Source organism: Procambarus clarkii, chromosome 79 (assembly GCF_040958095.1).
Source record: "Procambarus clarkii isolate CNS0578487 chromosome 79, FALCON_Pclarkii_2.0, whole genome shotgun sequence".
Classification (NCBI taxonomy): Eukaryota; Metazoa; Arthropoda; class Malacostraca; order Decapoda; family Cambaridae; genus Procambarus; species Procambarus clarkii.
The window spans coordinates 3451560-3472699 of NC_091228.1; the positions used below are offsets into that span (position 1 = coordinate 3451560).

At 42.7% G+C, this 21140-nt stretch overlaps 1 protein-coding gene across 5 annotated transcripts in view; it reads right to left on the bottom strand.

The window, feature by feature from the left end:
- Positions 1–21140, bottom strand: part of Ranbp16 (Ran-binding protein 16) — a 130193-nt gene that overhangs the window by 98971 nt on the left and 10082 nt on the right. For all 5 annotated transcript variants that reach the window (XM_045752445.2, XM_045752441.2, XM_045752442.2 and 2 more), the window contains exons 2-5: positions 13167–13413; positions 6959–7128; positions 3753–4008; positions 562–731 (exon numbers count right to left, since the gene is read on the bottom strand). In XM_045752445.2, the coding sequence (XP_045608401.1) occupies positions 562–731; positions 3753–4008; positions 6959–7128; positions 13167–13413 (843 nt within the window). The remainder of the gene's footprint in view (positions 1–561; positions 732–3752; positions 4009–6958; positions 7129–13166; positions 13414–21140) is intronic.

Genomic DNA, 21140 nt, shown 5'->3' on the forward strand with positions numbered 1-21140 from the left:
GGAAGGAGAGAAGAAAGGCATGAGAGGACTGGGAGAGAGGGAGAAGTGAGATAATGGAGAAGGGAACAGTAGGGGTGAAAGGTGGAGATGAGAGAAATGGTTAGAGGGGGAAGAGAGAGGGGAATTAGCGAGAGGAGATGAGAGGAGGAAGGGAAATTGGGAGAAGTGATGGGGAAGGGAGGGAGGAAGAGGTCGAGAGGTAGAGAGGGTGTAAAAGAGGGAGAGAGGTAGAGAAGGTGTGGAAGAGGGGAAGAGAGGAGGTAGGAGAGGAAAAGAGGGAGTCAGGATGGGAGAGGGAGTCAGGGTGGGAGAGGGAAAGAGGGAGTCAGGATGGGAGAGGGAGTCAGGGTGGGAGAGGGAAAGAGGGAGTCAGGAAGGGAGAGAGGAGGGGGACAGACACCTGGGCACAGCCAGATACCCCTTCTACTACCTTATACAATAAACAAGTGCAACAAGTCTAGGTTTTGTGCCGTGATATCCACTACACAATTTTTTATCCAATTTAAAATAGGATGGATTAGTAAGCATGATCACAACTTACAACAACGAGTAAAACCTTACCACAGGTGACAGTGTAGCAGGGAGCGAGGCATAAAGGTCAAAGAATAGCTGAACTGTAGAAAAATCCAGAAAAGCCGGTCTCCACGATGTGGGGATTTGAACTGTCCCCAGATCATCACTGCTCTCATCCACAGATGTACCAATAAAGTCAAACGTAAGGCAGTTTAGAGCTGAAATTATACAAACAAAACAAAATATTATTTTATTGATAATCACTTTAATAAACACACAAATCACAATAACGTGATATATATCAATGAAAAAATCCACCAGGGCTGTGAGGTGGGCGCGAACCTACGACCCCGGCATTGCCAGTCGGGTACTCTACCGCTTAACCACTGTGATGCACCGAGTTTATTGTGAAATTCCCACTGTGCGCATGAAATCAAGTGTTCCCCCAAAAATAGTTTTTTCTTTGTAAAATGATAAATTCCCTTCCCTGAACATGTTTATGTAAAAATAAATACCAAATTCCACTTACTTTGGCTGTGAGGACATGGACAAGGTGCGCTCTGACGTCATCAGGGCCTGGTTGCCTGTGCGTGAAGCTCCCAGACATGGTCACACCGGCCATTCAAGCAACACGTGTTGGCACAAATACATTTTCAATTATTTGTTCTATGCATTTCCAATACGGTTTTGTTTTGTTTTTTATCGTATATGATGCATATTTGTGTCCTTTACAATATGTATACAGCAGAACGTTCATTATGTTCCATGAAACTGTGATACATGTGTCAGTAATGTGTCCACAATAAATGTTTATTGTCGCAATATTACTTGTTAAAAATTCACTAAAATTACAATATGTACAGTTTCACACACTATTTACACAGTAACACACTGTATTACACACTCAGTACTTTGGAAGTGAGTAATAATCAACAAAGTAGTTGATGGTGCACAGCGCGACTTCGCTCTCGTTGCACCAGGTACAGATAGATTTTCGCTTACTGTTTCTTCGTTTTGTGTGCTTACAAATAACACGCTCACTTACACCCTTGGCTTTAGTACTTGTAGGTGGTATGTAGCCAAGCTTGTAAAGCATAAGGTAGTATTGAAAAGATTATAGGAAAAGATCAATTTGTAAGGTAGTCATGAAAAGATCGCTTTGTAAGGTCCCGCACAGGAAGAGATTCAGCTACCCTCAAAGAGAGTCCGTCAATCTGGAAGAGATTCAGGCAGTCTGGAAAGAGATTCAGCCAGCCTCAAAGAGTGTCAGTCAGTCTGGAAGAGATTTAGCTATTGTTGAAAATATCTATGGAAAACCCCACCATGGAAGCTGCTAACACTGTTCATCGATGCTACTTGAATCAGATGCATCATAACTGAACGCAGAAAACAATTCATCTATGTATCATCTATATAAATTGGAAATTGGCATAGGTGGGCAAGGGTGGCGCTCAGAGCTACAACTGGATACGCTCGCTGAATCGTCCTCATTGGTGCTTTATCACTTACATCCGACCTTTGTGTTAGGTCCTTATTGTGCCTAGCTTCACCCATATGATGACCCTTGTGTTCTTCAAACAATAAGGTTTGAATTTCACCGACAGAGCACGATCTTTCAACACCGTGTCGGACAGGTGTTTGGGAGCCAGAGGTGCGTGCGCCATCCATGGTTGCTCACTCAGTACTAACCCAGCCAGCATCCCTAGGGCATTCTGAGAATTTTTTCCAAGATGGCTGCCTCTCACTGGAGAGCCTAAGAGTCCATTTCGTACACAACCAACCGCGCAAACATTTTGAATGGGTACGAAAAAATAAAAAAGTTTTCTTGGTTGGCACAGTTTCCCACCGACCAAGTTTTCTCGATTGGTGCAGTCCAGTGGTTAATCAAGATAATGTTGTCTGTAAAGCTTTGCCAACTTTCTGGAGACTTTTTCCAATGGGTGCCAGTTTGTCATGGCTCCCTGCATCACTGAGGGCACCAGGGGCCAGATTCACTAAGCAATTACGCAAGTACTTATGAACGTGTACATCTTTCCACAATCTTTGACTGCTTTGGTTTCATTTATTAAACAGTTTACAAGCATGAAAACTTTCCAATCAACTGTTTTTATTGTTATAAACAGCCTCCTGGTGCTTCGGAGCTCATTAACTGTTTAATAATTGTAAACAAAGCCATCAAAGTTTGAGAAAAGATGGACAGGTTCGAAAGTGCTTGCATAACTGCTTTGTGAATCTGGCTCCAGGTTTTGGCTCTGGTGTCTGTGGTTTTGGTTTTAGTAGACCAAACAGAATTTCCGCAATACTGTTACACTTTCGTATGGAGCAGCCTCAGCAAGTAGCTTCAGGGATCCACTGGGGGGAAGGGGGGCTTCCTTCAGAAAGCTTATTTTTTTCAAATTTTGTGAATAGTTTTGAGTTTTGTTTGGTATTCATCCATCTCAACCATTTTCTGTAAGTATTTCAGTCTTTTTTGGGGTTGAAAGTGGGGAGGAGCAGGGTTCCCCCCCCCCATCAGTGTGTAGTGTCTATGACAACCTCAGCTCACTCATCTTTATGAGAAGGATAGGATTCTAGTCCCTGTCAACAGTAAGGTATGAGATACCTTATCACCTGGAGAGATGATCTCTCTCTTAGAGATGATATTGGGAAGTTGAAGAACTCCCAGAACCCCATCAAGCAGGAATCAAGCAGGTATCAAGCAAGCCTGAGTCATCAGTGCATAAGCTCTGGAGAGCCAATAAAGGAGTCACCCCAAAAAAGGAACAAATATTTTGAGATCATTCAGCTGTACATACAAATATCTGTCCAGCTATATAATTTTGATACATAATTCCCACAAGAGTTTTAGGGGTAGAAATCAAGAGTTTTGAGAGAGAATCAAGAGAGAAATAAAAAAATCAAGAGTACCTAATTTCCACAAAAGTTTTCAGGGGTAGAAAACCATCGTTTTTTTCCATGCTTCTTTTCCTGCCAATAAGTGAAGGACTCTTCACTTGTTAGCAAAGAGGTATATGAACACATCTTCAGGATGTAGATCATTAAAAAGAGAAACCAATAAAAGAATATTTATATTGAAAACTAACATTCACCAAAACAAAAATTATCTTGGATAAACATTCACCAAGAGGAAAATGTTTTTAGAGATATTAATTTGTGCTGCAATGAAAAAATAGCCCTAGAATGTTCCCTTGCAATTTAGAATTTGCATTCAGCCTGTCTACTATTTGAGATACTCTTACCTAACCGAAGAAGATGCGTCATTAATCCGTGCTGGCTTTCATCGTTGAAGTTAAGTGTCTTTGAATTTTCTAAGGCTGTTCTAAGAAGTGTGCAGGAGAGCTGGAAGATATCGTAGAGCTGGGTATCTCTAAATGAACTTGCTATTTTGCGGTGTTTAGTGAGGGATTTATTTGCATCTGATTCAGAGATCTGGTTCATCTCTGCAGTGAGCTGGGCAAGTAGTTGCACTCCAATAACACAGTGCTCCACTGAACCCTGAAATGGTAAACAGATTGTGATATTTACGGTAAAGAAAAGTTATTTGCAATGTTATAAACTTATAATTCTCTATCACTGATTTAAGAAATTAGAGAACTGCAACTTATTTATTTATAAAGTTATATTGCATGGCACACCGTTGCAACAACAAAATGTTTCTGTATAATTACTGTTCAACATGCATATTAATTTTTCTTTAAAAAATCAAAGCGAATAAATGACAATTAAAATAAAAAAAAATTTGGTTTAACACTAAAGTCAGAGATAATATACTTCAGTAATCATAATTTATTTTATTAATATAAAAACAAAACATAATTACTGTATAAGATCATAAATCAGTACCAAAATTAATCTATAGTGCCTGCACCAATATGCAGTATAAAATGAAGCCACAAAAAGCCAGCATTGAATGTAATGAAACATCTCTTTCTGGCAAGTCCTTGGTGGCTCACTGTTGTTGCTAGCCATCTGGGTACGCTCCGCACATTTCAAGTCCCACCAGGCCCTTCCGAGTCACTAAAAGCTTACCAGGACCCCTCAAAAAGACAGACAATGGGATTCCTGATCACCTTAACTGAGATATAAGCCACTAGAGTGATAGAGTGAAACAAAAAAAAACAGGCAAATTTAAACAATTCTGAAAATGAGGCATTCAGAAGTTAGGGCGTTCACCACCAGTAGCAAGTGCACACCACTAGGTGGCAGCTCAAGGAGCTCCTGGACCAGCCATCGCAGACCATCAGTCCTGAGACAACGAAAAGCAACAAACTAATGCCTTTGATAAGACAAAGGGAGGGCCCTCGGAGCTATTGAGGAACCACTAGAGAGACATTTTGGCATGTTCAACACTAGTTTTTGGGAGGGATTGCTTGATGGCTTCTTGCTGCTATCCCACAACAGAGAATTAAAAAAAAACAGCGTTAAATGTAATGAAACGCCATTTTCAGGGCGAGATTCGGAGGCTCCCCGGAGTTATCCAGGCTGATATGTTTTATCATTAGACTTTAGCATCAGTCAGTGTGAATGGAGTTCTAGGCCCACTGGGGACCACAAGCCAGAACCTGGCCCCCTCAGAGAGGCACAAGAAGCAATGACCTATAAAAATGCACATGGGATTTGGAGCATTCTATGTCAGCCACTAGGTGCCTGACCTGTGCCAGGCCAAGCACCCAGAAAGGTAAGTGCATCAAAACAAACCCCCTATTCTGATTAAAACGACTAAAGAAGACTAAGTGGACAGAACTCCCCAATTGAAAACGAGCAAACGAGCATGACATCAAACATGCCGCGCCACATGTCTGCACAGCTCCCCCCTCCCCAGGAGAGGGGAAGGGGGGGGAGCTACTTCACAAGTAACACGAAGAGCCGCAACTAGACAACACATGATGCATCCCTGGCTGAACCAACCAAGCATCAACAACCCAAGAAACCCTCAGGAAAGCAGCAGTCTCATTCTTTGCCATAAAAGAAGGAGACAGTTGGAAACAAACAAACCTATCACCAGGACTAAAGGAGCAGAAACCTCTCCTCCGGAGGAGAGCATGAAGCTCCCCAACCCAACCCCCAGAGGCCAATGCCAACAGGAAAAAGAGCCTTTGCAAAACAATCTTGAACCAAAGGAGCCACAACAAACCGAGGAGAGAGAAGAGAGAGCACACAATTCAACGACCAGAACGGCTCAGGCGGCGCATTAGCAGGCCAGAGGTGAAACAATGCAGGAGACAGCTTGCGGAGCAGAGCCAAAGTAGCATCCATCCCGAACACAAGCTGAAGCTGTTCCACCAGCGCTGCACAATACAAGGCGACAGTAATCGGCATAATATGACAGTCTTGAAACTACCAAGAAAGGAAGAACAAGACAATCCGAACCAAAACAGAAGAAAACATATGGAGGGACAAGAAATAACGAAAGGACCACCAGGAAATTTCATACTGCCGCCGAGACAAAGCACACAGGTGGGAAACCATCAATGAAGCCACCTGGTCACCATACAAGTTTTGATACACCCACAACAGAAAGACCAGACGCGAAGACTAGAGAAGATCGAACCAGCTACGTAATGGACTGGCCCGATCTGCTGAAAGAGATGGAGCCACGGAAAGACCCTCTGGGATCGGACACCGAGCATGCAGCACCTGAAACCAAGGCTGGGTTACCAAGCAGCCACCAAGGGGCCAACAGGGGACTACTTTCCCTTTGAAAGTCTCCAAGCGAGCCAAGACCTGGAGCAACAGAGGAACCGGGGGGCAAAGAGGTACAGGTAACCCCACTTTGACCAGTCCTGCCTGAAGGCATTGACCCCGACGGTTATAGTCACGGAAGGGCGCCACATATACCGGGAGACATCACGACCACACCGACGCGAAGAGGTCCACTTCCGGGAACCCGTACGTCCAGCAAAGCCAACTGAATGAGTTGGCGTTGACCATCCATTCCGTGGACAGACAGGGGAATGAACCAGGACAGGTCATCCACCAGGACTTTGGACAACCCCCGAACGTGAACGGCCAGGAAAGCCAGACCCCGAGAACTCAGCAGACGACTCACCTGAAGGGATGACCCCCATATGATGTCCACCCAATATAAAGGGGATAAGAAATTATTAGAAATGTCTTTATCCATGGACTGGCATATGCACTGAACCCTCACCATGCCAGTGATCAAATCAAGGAATGCCAACTAATTCCTGTCCAAAAATGGCCATTTCATTACACTTAATGCTCTATTTTCATTTGGCTGATGCCTTCCCAACCCATGAAAACATGAAATTCAGTGGTGATGAAATGTTAATAATCAAGCAACATATCATAAGTTAAAATCATATACTATTTAAGTAATTGTAAGAAACTACTACTTTTCAAAAATTAAAAGTTTTGCAGTTTCTTTACTTGTAAATGTTATTCAACAGATGTAAAAAAAATATATATATAAAATCATGCTTACCTGAAGAAACTGAGATACATCCCCTACAACATTTCTGAATGCCCATTTTTCCTTGTCTAGGCCATCAAACCAGCCAAGCTTAGTGATGCGTCCAAACAACACCACCAAGCCTTGAGTCACATAGTGAACAAGTTTAGGACGAGTTGCCAGGTAATTTAAAACGTAATTTCCTGAAAAAAATAAATTGTAATTTAAATTCACTTCTTGAGCACTTCATAAAAAACTACATTGCCACACAACATGATATCAATTGCTATCAATCAAGATTTCCTTATTATAAAATCAAAGAGGAATATATGACTTCTATAATCTTTAAAGTAATTATAACATCTGATTCTTTGCCATTGCATTTGCATACCTGTAATTTTAACATGATTGATTGATATTTATTCTTTGGACCATAATACCATAGATACCAATGGCTAAAATTGTCAAAAATACTTCCCTGCTTAAAAATACTTAAATAACAATATCTTTGACTTATCGCATCTCAGTTGCTCCTTAAGGCAAGATCATGCTCACTTTTGATAATGATTTGCTGCAGCCAAGGCTGGTTGAATCCCACACACACATGGTTATCTTGTGGTTATCTTGAGATGATTCCAGGGCTTAGCATCCCCACAGCCCGGTCCTCAACCAGGCCTCCTATTTGTTACGCATCCCCAGGAAGCAGCCCGTAGCAGCTGCCTAACTCCCAGGTACCTATTTACTGCTAGGTAACAGGAGCATCAGGGTGAAAGAAACTGCCCATTTGTTTCTGCCTCCACCGGGAATCAAACCCGGAACCTTAGGACTACGAATCCGAAGCGCTGTCCACTCACAGCTGTCAGGCTGCCCACGTACAGCAAGGAACTTTTCAAACTGCACCGAGCTATAATGGTGATAGTGAAGTGCTGCAAAACACTCACTCCAGTACAGAATACAGATATAAAGGTTCATTACATAAACTCATAAGCCTTATACCAAGCTATGACTAATAGCTTCTATGGTTGGTTTGTGCACATAGTTTGTGCAGTGGACTTAAACTACATTAGTGAATTCTTCTTGAATGTGTATACAAGCCCTTTGTGCGTCTCGGGGCATTAACCAACCTGTAACCAGAGCTATCTTCTCTGTCTGGTCAGCAAGTGCTTTGTAGCAATGGTGATTCTTCTCTTTAATTTCTACTAGATTTGTGGATCCTAGGTTCTTTGACCAGGAAGTGAGATTTATGCTAAGTACAAATCCACTGACTGTCCGGTTAGGTAGTGCTGCTATTCACCGTAACCTTCCCACTCCAAGTGGTGTGTGGGGACTTACTCTACTTGTGGACCCAGTATCCCTGGTCACTTGTCCCAGAGCCCATTTTTTCTCCAATAGACCACAATATAATCAAATTTAGCTGACTAGTGTTCTAATCTTGGATCCATGATGTTCATTGGTTTGAGGCCCTGTCTGCAGTTTTGAACATGCCCTGGGCACATATTCAGGTTCTGGAGTTTTGAAAGCCCACCAGAGTGGGGGAAGTCCACCATCTCCCCTCTCAGTTCTAGGGCAGTTGTAGGCATCCACCCAATGACCTGGGAGGGAGGGAGGGGATCAGGGAGCAAGTGGGACTAACCCAGAAATTGGCACTTCATTATAATGAGCGCTGGTTTTCTGGGGGATGTGGCTCCCTGAAGCTAACTACCCACTGAGGAGGAAAACACACAGGAACTCGCCAGGAAGAAGGAAGCACGGCAGGAATTAAGATGAAGAGACACTTCACAAGGCATCTACCAAAATAGAATCAAAGGCAGAAAGTCACCACTGGACACATCCCAAGCTAAACCAACTAAGCGTCAACAACCAAAGGACTCCTCTGGAAGCCAGCCAACTCGTTCTTCACCAGAAAAGAACCTGACAGCAAATGAACAATACACCCACTAGTCAAAAAAACAAAAAACCTCGCCTCCGGAGAAGAGCGAGAAGCTCCCCAATCCAACAATCAGAAGTAAGAGAAACCAAAAACAAAAGATTTAAAGAAGCAATCATGGAATAAAGGGGGGACATAGTAAACCAAGAGAAAGAAAATGCAAGAACACAGTCCAGAGACCAAACAGACTCCAGCGGCACATAGGCAGACCAAATCTGAAACAAGGCATGAGACAGCTTGTGAAATGGAGCTGAGGCAGTATTAACCTTGAACGCAAGCAGCAGTGGCTCCGCCAGCGCCGCACAATAACAAGCATGATAGTCAAGGGTTTTAACAAGTGTGATAGTCAAAACACTAGAAACAATAGTTAAAGACAAATGGGTTGAACACCTAAGAGTAATGACATAATAGCAGACAGACAGTATGGTTTTCGAACAGGAAGATCCTGTGTAAAGAGGAGGTTGGGTTGTGTCTATCTGGACCTAAACAAGGCTTTTGACAGTCCCACACAGGAGGCTATTCTGGAAACTGGAAAATGCTGGAGGGGTGACAGGGAGAATTCTGACATGGATGAAAAATTTTCTAACTGACAGACAGATGAAGGCAGTAATCAGAGATAATGTATCTGACTGGCATGTGTTACTTGTGGAGTACCACAGGGTTCAGTTCTTGCACCAGTAATGTTTATCGTCTACATAAATGATCTACCAGAAAGAATACAGAATTATATGAACATGTTTGTGGATGATGCTAAAATACTGGGGAAGATAAGAGACTGTAATGCCCTTCAAATCAATCTAGATAAAATAAGTGCTTGGAGTGTCAAGTGGCAAACGGAATTCAATGTGAATAAATGCCATGTTATGGAATGAGGAATTGGAGAAAATTGATGACGCACAACTTACAAATTATGTGGATAGGAATTATGGAACTCTAATAAAGAACGAGACTTTGGGGTGGTTTTGGATAGTAAACTGTCGCCAGAAGAACACACACAGAACATTGTGAGAGAAGTGTATGCGTCTCTTTCCGACTTCAGATTTGCTTTTAATTACTGTATATGGATGGTGAAATACTAAAGAATCTGTTCATGACTTTTGTGAGACCAAAATTGGAATATGCAGCAAGTTGTATGGTGCCCAAATCTCAAGAAGCACAAAGAAACTGGAAAAGGTGTAACGGCATGCTACAAAATGACTTTCAGAACTGAAAAACAAGAGTTACGAGGAGAGACTAGAGACGTTAAACATGCCAAATGCAGAAGATAGAAGAAAAAGAGGTGATATGATCACCATTTACAAAATACTAACAAGAATCGACCAAATTGACAAAGAGGAATTCCTGAAACCAGCAACATCACAAACAAGAGGACACAAATTCAAGTTAAGGAAACAAAAGTGCAGAAAAATATTAGGAAAATTTTCTTTTGCAAACAGAGTGGTAGATGGTTAGAACAAGATAAGTGAGAAGGCGGAGGAGGCCAAAACCGTCAGTACAGTAGTTTCAAAGCGTTATACGACAAAGAGTACTGGGAAGACAGGACACCATGAGTGTATTGTAGGTACTAAGTACTGTAATTACAATACGGTACAAGGTGACAGTAATCGACATGAGATGCTAATCAAGAAAAAGCCAAGAAACTGGAGAACAACAACAAATGGGAAAAGGAAATGGTGAAAGGTGCATCACACAACTGTTCCCAAGAAGAGGAACACAGGTGAGGACACCACCCAAGAAGCTACTTGCTTGCTGTAAAGATGGAGATAAGCATGTGCCAAAAATACCAGACTTTAAATGTAGAGGAGAAGGTTGAACCTCTGAAGTAAGTCACTGGGCCGATCTTCCGATAGAGGTCGAGTCACAGAAAAACACCAGGTTCGGACACAAAGCAAGCAGCTTCTGAAACCAAGGCCGAGCTGGCCACCAGGGAGCCAGAAGGATTACCTTCCTCTGATAGGACTAGGATAGGATTACCCTAAACCTGCTCATCTTGAGGTTATCTTGAGATGATTTCGGGGCTTTAGTGTCCCCGCGGTCCGGTCTTCGGCCAGGCCTCCACCCCCAGGAAGCAGCCTGTGACAGCTAACACCCAGGTACTTATTTTACTGCTAGGTAACAGGTGCATAAGGTGAAAGAAACTCTGTCCATTGTTTCTCGCTGGTGCCCGGGATCGAACCCGGGACCACAGGATCACAAGTCCAGTGTGCTGTCCGCTCGGCCGACCGGCCCCCTGGCCAGGACCCAAAGCAACAGCTAGACCAGGGTCAAGAGGCACAGGAAACCCACGTACATACAGAGGAAGGCGACGAGTCCACACCGATGCAAAGAGGTCCATGTCCGGGTACCCAAATGTCTCAAAGCCACAGGAAGGAGGCGGCATTGACTGTCCACTAAGTGAAATGGGACAGAGCCAAGACAGCCATCTGCAAGGACATTGGACACAAACAGGATGTGAACAACAGAGAGCCAAGCCCATCAGAACCAAGCCCCATGAACCCTGCAGTAGAGCTATATAAAGTGACCCACTCCAAAGAAAGAACCCCCCAGTGGAAACAATGAACCACGGGGAAAAAGAGTCTGAACAGAGCCAAAGGAAGGACTCCAAAAGGTTTTGCACACTTGCTCAGTCCTGGCCTTCAGCATTCCTGAGCAAGCCCAGAGGCCTGATATTTTTGCATCAGTGTCTCTAATATCAGACCCACCACACTGGGGAACCACCGAGGGCCAGTGCAGAAAGAGCCAAGGACCCTCCTCTGGAAAACTCCAAAACCATAGGAAAGGTCCCTGCCACAGAAGCGGAGGGACCAGGAATGAAGACTACATACATCCCAAAGTCCTAGGGCCAAGAAGGAAGAGGCAAGACTACCACTTGGGAAGCCTCCAAAACTGGGAAAAAACAAATATCAAATAACATACATTGGTGTATGAAGAAAACTATATGAGCCCTAGGAAACCATGGAATCAACAGTGCACAAGACTAGACAATAACTCCATCAGTCATGTCCCAAGTGTACATGGGGGTAGAGGAAAGGAAAGTAGGCTTCACTGCCTCGATTAAAACCCAACAGAGAGCGACCTCTGTAGTCACATCCAGCAACCCCAGACCTGACAGGCTAAATAATGAAGGCCAAGGAAATGAACATCAGTGGTCACAATTGAGTGACATCCTATATAAAATATAAAAGAAGGGACTTGGGGCTACTAGATAGCCAGACTGTCATGCAGACAAGTCGGCACGCTACCCATGGGGAAAGTGATTAGGCTGAATAAATGCTTAACCTTGACCTTAATCAATTAACTGGGAACTGCAGAAGCAGCTCCAGATAAGAACAATCACTTATGCAGCCCCAGAGCAGTCTCGGCGAAAGCATAAAAACCATTACGTGCCTAAGGAGAAGGACAAGGTATCAAACCGTTTATAAATGCACAAACAGAGCACAGCCAACTTTGTAAGAAAGCTCTACCCCACAGTGAAGAACAAATCTCATGCACTATCAAGAAGCACGGTGACATTAAAGAGGAGTCAACTCAGAGGAGAAACCTAAACCCTTCAGAGCAAGTTTATATGGTATGGGGCAGAGAAAATGCAAGACAATCACTGTGGAAGGGAACAACGGCATAAAGCAGCGTTAAATATTAAACCAAGGCACATTCAATGTGGGTGGCATAAAACATAATTGTAAACTGTGAAAATAACTAATGGCCCCCAGCAGAAAAAACACTCCAGGAATAGACAATACCAGTCGGCTAAAACATGATGCAGTAGATGGTGGTCAGGAGAAATATAGTTGGTGCTTACATTGAGGAAATGATCATTTGCTTCACTATTTTCAGTTCCATAATTTTATTCAAGAAGTTGCTCGTTTTGTTGCATTTGTGAATTCCAGAAGGATTTTTCATGGTTTTGGGTACATCTATGATACTCAAGCACCCCCTTGCCTTGTTGAACTAGATTCTGGTATTAGCACCTGGTACACATAAGTGAGTCTCAGATGCCTGGTGTATTTCCCCAAGAAATGGCTTGACTACTGCTTAGCATCAAGGAGTTACTGAGATCTCTCTCCCAGAAAGAACTTTTGAATTTTAGCTTCTGTCATCTCATTTGCAATAACAATCACATGGTTTACACTTTTCAACTTGAATTTCAAAGACAACCACATTAAAGAGGCATAGTTGTTCCTTACTTCACCCATTTTCTTTCATTGCTGTTTTTATAACATTTACCTTAATAAAAAAAAGTGACCTATTAAGACAACTCTTCACACATCCATATTAACAAAACAATAAAATCATGGCAACAAGAAAAAAGCTTACGGATATCAATCCTCTGCTGCAGTGACAATGTACACGGGTTTCTTGAGACAAGCTTGGTTAGTGTTGTAGCTGCCAAATATTGAGAGTAAGATGACTGAGCTCGATCTAGGAGCAGCTGACACTGACTGAGAGTAGCAGCTCCACGCCCAGACTGAAATTCCACCAATGCCTTTTCTGCTTCTTGCCGCTGAACGCCATCGTTAGCCTCGTGAAGCTGCTTGCACAACAACTCTAGCTTCACCACCTCCTATTGGGTTAAGAATATTTATGAGTCAATGTAGCATATATACTAAATACTACTTGCTTATTTAAGTGCAATGGCAATAAAATAATTATCAACAGAAATATACTAAGCCAGAATGGCTATATAGCACTATGCAATTTTGTAATTTAATACAAATTATCAATAGGCTTATATCACTTAAGATGTCTATACAGGAGCAGAAAGACATACTTTAAGTTCATCTGTATTGAATGAGACCAGGTCATTGAAGATTTTAGAAAAAGAAATTTTCAGGAGAAAACACTAAACTATTTTGATTAAATAGCACTTAGAAGGGGATGAGCAAGGATACGCATAGACACGATAAAGCACCTAAATTATAGGGATCGTCTCAAAGCTCTCCAAATGTACTCACAAGAAAGGAGACGAGAGAGATACCAAATAATATACACGTGGAAAATACTGGAGGGCCAGGTCCCTAATCTACACAGTAAAATAACAACGTACTGGAGTGAACGATATGGAAGAAAATGCAGAATAGAACCAGTGAAGAGCAGAGGTGCCATAGGCACAATCAGAGAACACTGTATAAACATCAGAGGTCCGCAGTTGTTCAATGTCCTACAAGCGACTATAAGAAACATTGCCGGAACAACCGTGGACATCTTCAAGAGAAAACTAGACTGTTTTCTAAAAGAAGTTCCGGACCAACCGGGCTGTGGTGGGTATGTGGGCCTGTGGGCCGCTCTAAGCAAAAGCCTGGTGGACCAAACTCTCCCAAGTCAAGCCTGGCCTCAGGCCGGGCTTGGGGAGTAGAAGAATTCCCATCAAGCAGGTATCAAGCAGGATGAAGATGGTGTGAAGAAAGTGCCCAACCACTTGGATCATCTGGGATTGAACACTTATCTGGGAACCTGTCCATAGAAGCCCACATCAAAAGGATATCAGCAGCAGCATATGCTAGATTGGCCAACATAAGAACTGACATTAAGAACTTGTGTAAGGAATCATTCAGGACCTTGTATACCACATATGTCAGACCAATCCTGGAGTGTACAGCTCCTGCCTGGAGTTCATATCTAGTTAAACAGAAGACAAAGTTTGAGTAGATTGAGTAGATTTAGAGGTATACCACCAGATTACTTCCAGAACTGAGAGGTAAGAGCTACGAGGAAAGGCTACAGAAGCTAAACCTCACATCCCTAGAAAACAGAAGCGTAAGGGGAGACATAACCACCTACAAAATTTTCAGTGGAATTGACAGGGTGGACAATGACAAACTATTTAGCATGGGTGGAACACGAACAAAGAAACACAGGTGGAAACTTAGTACCCAAATGAGCCACAGACAGAAAAAACAATTTCCAATGTCAGAGTAGTTAACAAATGGAATGCATTATGCAGTGATGTGGTGGAGGTAGACTCCATACACAGCTTCAAATGTAGATTTGATAGAGCTCAATAGGCATCAGAATCTGTACATAAGTTGACTGACAGTTAAGAGGCGAGACCAAAGAGCCAGAGCTCAGCCCCCACAAGCACAACTAGGTGAGTACTTATCCTGTAAGACAATGCCTTCTCTGTACCAACTAGTCCAAGCAAATGGATGTGAGGATTTTGGCTAGGGACACTGCATTTAAGGAATGAATGGAAAGCATATTCTTATATCATCTTAAAATGTTGAATTCTACTATATGAATGGCTTATAGTACAAGGTGCAGAAAGAACTTGATTATACAACAATGCAATATTGTCAGTAGACAGTAATGGGCAGGCTACTTTTCCATCAAGTGTAAAAGAGCTACTATTCTGTGGTCAGTACATAATTTTGGTTATATAAGGATGGCCATGTAGATAAATTACTATTGATGTTATCATTTTTTATTCGAAGTTGTTGGACATTTATCTTATTAATTTTAACATAGAACATAAGTATTCATTTAGTAAACACTGAACATGCAATGGATATTAGAAGAATGATACTCTTCTGAAAACCTTCTTTGTCTGCTACATCTGCAAATTCATTTGGGGCAACACCCATAATGGCAAGGTACCAAGGATATGTAATGGAAATGTATAAAAGATGAATAAAATGTCAAATTTTGTGTAAAATCTAAAAACACAGTACACCTACAAAGCATTTATTTGAATTCCATCGGCAAACTTATTATAAAATTCCACCAACTTACCAATTATCGTTTATCACCTGCCCTCAAAGAAAATGCTGCCTAAGTAATTACTAAATTTTCATTCCACTCATATTTGCTATATTTAGCCATAACTTGTATTGTGATTACTCACCCTAAAGCATACCAATTTGAAAACTTTTTAATTCAGCATTTATGTTTTTCAACACATCAGAGCACAGTAAATACATTCAAACTTACCCAAAATACATACAATCAGTATCCAGCATAAAAACAACCAAAGCAAAAACTGCAAGAGTTATTATTTAAACAGTTGATGCTTACCATTACCATCACCAGCTATAGTTTCATTACCAAATTTCCTGGGGGTGTGAAGGCACCCCATAATAAATATAAGGAAATGAGTTACTCACCCTAATTTCCCCCCTTATGCAACAACACACACAGAAAGTCAGACCTAAGAAGAAAGCAGAAAAAACCTGTTCAAGAAATGAGTACAGAAGAGCAAACAAAACTACCACTCAGCCCCTACACTGAACTACACATTTACCACCACACCAAAGCAATAACTGGAAACTAAACAATAGTCCCAAACAGAAGTGCCCAAAAACAGATTGTAGGACAGTGAGGAGTGCTAAGGAATTGCTGTCTTGGTGCTCCAAAATAACCCAGAACCAGTTTGAAACTAGCCCAAAGACACACGAAAATCAGGGGCTCCAACTAAACAACGAACTGCCTGATAAAAGGAATCATGTGCCCAGTACCTCTACTACAAAGCTATTACAAAAGAAAATGATGAAAGGCATTGATTCAAAACATCACAGAAGGCAGACCAGTAAGTTGCAACTAACTTTGCAAAACATGTAAACTGCAAAACCCTAGTTCAGGCACAACTAAATGGACAGTACAGTACAGTATTTAGAAATACAGCTATAAACTAACATTAGAGGGTAAAAACTAAAATTTTCTCACCTAAAGCTACAGTCTGTCAAACAGACTAACCACAAAGCTCGAAATAATAAACAAATGTCCTCATTAATTTATTATTTACAGAAAAGGGGAGAGTAAAAACAACACCCCAACACTTATCACAGTAGGGAGCAAACATCAGTCACCACTTCTGAAAAGAATACCATACAAGCAACCATCCGAGACAAAGAAGTCGGCCGCAAAAGAGGAAACTAAAATGATTCACCACCTGAAAAGCTGATACAGGATGAAGACTCAGTCGGAGCCAAAAACCAGCAATAAACTCGCTTCACACCCAAGAGTGAAAAACCAGAGATATCCAACCATCAAAAACATCTTAAGTCACCCAGCAAACCCACAAATGGCACAAGCTAATTCTGTGTCAGCAATTTCCAAAATTCCAGCAGAGATGAAACAAAAGGTAAAATTATGCAAAAATAGCAATCAATACTTACCCAATTAAGGATAGGATAACACTAGAATATAACCAGGTGGCAACATTACCAAATACCCTGCAATATCAAAGTGTAAAAAATGCAACAAGGCAAAGATTGTGATAGACACAGTACTGACAAAAAACAGATACCCTGCCAGGCCATACTACAGAACACACAATAACACTCAACTAGTTTAAATTCAGTCAGATGGCAGAGCACAAGGCAAAAGTGATGGGTTAGGGAGGCACCAGAATCCTGGTAGTCTAGTACTGCTGACAAGCAGCAGGATTATTATTATTATTATTATTATTATTATTATTATTATTATTATTATTATTATTATTATTATTATTATTATTATTTTGTTTTGTTTGGTCCTTGTGAACAGTTTTGGTTTTATGTTGTTGGGGATAGGAAGTTTGTACTAAGGCTTATTGGTGTCTCCCTTACCTAACAACTGTCCTTCCCCAGGATGTAATTAACACTTTCGCTCACCCCGCGCGCCACCCCTCGACAGGGCGATATGGGCCCCAGAGTGTCACGGAAGCGCGCGTTAATTCCGAAAAGTGTATACTCTCTTCAACTTTGTCACCTCAATTCTCCTTCTACGAGATTAAATTTGGTATCATTGTGTTCGCAATAAAATTCTCTACAGCACTAAATGCATATAAACTCCAAAAGCCCGGCTAATTACCCGCAGCAAACAGAGAAAGTGCGAACGAGTTACCCGGGAGCGCGCAAACGGGATAAAATGTTTTCACTATTTTCACTCTGGTCACCTCAATTTTTGTCCTAGGTCTTTCATTTTGGTCTCAATGGGTTCGTAATAAAATTCTCTAGAGGAACATTAGCCTATAAAAAAAAAAACCTGGTCACGCTCCAACCGCCGACGAGTTGAAGACGGGCCACGTGTTAGCCGTGAGTGAGTGCTCAGAGGCCTTCCTGCTACACTCCCAATTCCTACCCTTTTCAAGCCTTTCTTTCGCAATTTTCTTCCTGGAAGGGCCTTGTTCATGATTACTATCCATCGTGGAGTAAGCGTAGATAGTTTCTAAAGCCGCAGTAAGAAATATAGCCACGGAAAATAGCCGAAATGTTCACACGTTTGAGATGCGAGGGGAAGCGACATTGGTCACAACAGTGGAGCAAAGACAATGGGCCCACGGCGTGTGCCAAGCAGCCTGAGGGCGACGAGGCTCAACAAAGAAAATGGGAAGACATCGGCGCACATTTTAAAACCAGTCCCCCAAAAATCGGATAAAAACCTGATTTTTGGCGAATTTTTAAAGTGGATGACGCAATGCTGCGTCATCCCCGGCATTACCGCCAGTAAACGGATGACGCAATGCTGCGTCATCCCCGAGCGAAAGTGTTAACAATAATTATCCAATTCCCAGGTGCATATTTACTACTAGGTGAAGAGAGGCAACAGGTGAAAAGAAACATGCCGAGTGTCCGTCTTGCCCAGGGATCATATCCAAAAATCCTCGGTTGTGAGCTACCAATATGAGTGAATACTGTATTTGCAACTTGTTACAACCTTTTAGTTAGGATTTTTTGGGGTTGTGTAATGTCTGACGATACACTTAGCTCTCGCCTCTGAAAGGAGGTAGGGTTCTGGTACCCATCTCTATCAGACAAATGAATAGTCTGAGATGCATGAGATGACATTGGCCCTAGAAGACTCTTGCATAACCTATGGGAAGTCATTGAGGGAGGGCACCTAGAAATCAGATTTTTTTTTTCCAAATTATATTTGTACAAAAATCAGTACTGAATGTATGAAATTAATGAAATGCCAATTTCTGGGTAAGCAAGGTGGCTCCCTAAAGCTACTATACACTGAAATGGTACCATCTACTAGGTGTCATCAGCATCAAGTTTTACAGGTCTACTGGGGACAAAGGTGCAGAGAGCAGTAACATTTATTTTTGCTACCTCACTGCAGAATGCAACCAGAAAGTCGGCAAGTCAAAACAAACCACTGGTGGCTTCAAAAAGAGACTGATGCCATCAAAACCTGCCTAAAGAACTCCCCAACTATGTAAACAAGTGATCAAATTCTCTCGGAACTAACATGAGCTCATTTTTTCACCTCACCCACTCATTTTGGGGTAAGTAGGGAAGGTAAGGTAGCTCACTACCAGCCAGCATCCCAGCTCCCCATTCTGAAGTAAATGCAGGCAATCACCCGACGACCAGGAAGTGAGGGAGGAAATCAGGGAGTCACCGGGGCTCACCCAGAAATTGGCGTTCCATTACATTCAACACTGGTTTTCGGGGAGAATTCCTTGTGGCTCCCAGAAGTTAACTACCCAAAAAGACAAAGAACACTTCCTCCCAAACCAGGGAGGAGAAAGCACCACAGGAGACACGATGAAGACGAGACCCACAATAAAGAGACAACCCAAAACCAAAAAAGGGTGCAGAGTTCTGGGAACAGTTACCAGATACCAGGCCACCATAACACCACTGAAAGAGTGGCATACTTCCAAATATCATGGGCATGAGGTTAGACCACAGGCTGGCTAGATCCAATAACACTGCAGATGACCTGGGAAAGACAAGCCTTGGAACAGGGAGCCAAGGAAACAGGATCAAACCATATGGTATCCACCGAAGCAAAATTGGTGGCACAAAGGTAGTGGTGGAGAGCCGCCACCAGACAAAGCATCTGATGCAACCCCGGCCAAGCATCAATGACCAAGGACACCTCCAGAAACCAACCATGTTCATCTGAAAAGGAGTAGCCGGCTGCAAGTGACCAAAATGCCCATCAACACCAAAACAAAAACAAAAAACACCCCCAAAGGAGAGCATGATGCCTCACAATCCAACAATTGGAAACAAGAGGAACCCACAAACAACAACCTATAGAAACAAACATGGACCGAAAGGGACACCGCAAAACGAGAAGAAATGCAAGAACATGGTCCAGAAACCAAGCAGACTCTGGTAGTATATGAGCAGGCCGGAAGTGAAATACAGTACAAGACAGCTTGCGAAATGGAGCAAAGGCAGTATTGATCCCAAACACAAGCTGTGACACTTCAAAAGAGGGGGCTGGCCGAATGGAAAATCCCCAAAGTCCTCGGCAGGGACTAGCCAGCTGAACTGCCTCCATACCCAATTTGGAAAGGGCAACTCTCGGGAGTTGGTCAAGTGACATACCGATCTAAACCCTGCCCCTAAACCCTCAGACATTTCAGGGTCGAGAGCAGGGGGTGAGGATCAACAAAGAAAGGCGAACCAAACCTGAAGGAGAAGAACGTGGTGGTGTGGATGGAACCCTGACAGAGTTCAACACTTCCAATTGTGAGTCCTATACACCAAACAGGGCAGCTAAAAGGCATCCAACGGGCACATGAACTAGATCACTGTAACCGAGTAAAATGAGCTCACAAGGCAGAAGCCATCTCATACTCCCTAACCTCATCAGAAGCATCAGAATAAAGAGTCGCATCGGGAGAACGAACCTCACAGGACTCGGGGTCAAAGGTACCACCAACTCAACAGGCAGATGGCAGTCTAGGCAGAATGAGTGATTGTCACATGGTACAGACAACAGGCAACCCTCAAACTAGTACAAAGCAGAGAGCAGGTATGGGGGATATCCATAGGACCACAGAACTCACAGGAGATTTCCAGAGCTTGAAGTGTAAACCAAGTAGGACACCTAGACACTGGGGACTCTATGCCAGACCTAAAAGTAAACCAACACAGACTGGGTTACATGGCTGTACAGGCCATCCTCGGTGCACTAAAGGAAAGCCCACGACCCATCGGTGCACCCCACCAGCCAAAGTCGCACCCAATCCGGGTTAAGACAGAAAAGCACAAGACCCCTGACTCACTCTGGCTGAGGGCCACCATAAGCAAAAAGGATTCCTAAGGGAGTGACTCCCAAACACTTCAGCACAGTGGAAACCGCATGAAAGAGACGACCCGGGAACCATTACAGCAATCAGGTGACCTTAACCACATCAGCATATGAACTGACAGCTCGGACCCCAGGTGACAGCGAGCCCCTTTTTCCTCCCTCACCCCAAATAATGGAGGAGGTGGGGCAAATGGGCTCATGCTAGTTTTGGGAGATTCCATCATTTGTTTACATAGTTTTGGAGATCATTTGGGGTGTTTCAAGGCCTCGATCTCTTTGCATCCAGTAGTGATTTGTTTTGACCGACTTTCTTAGATA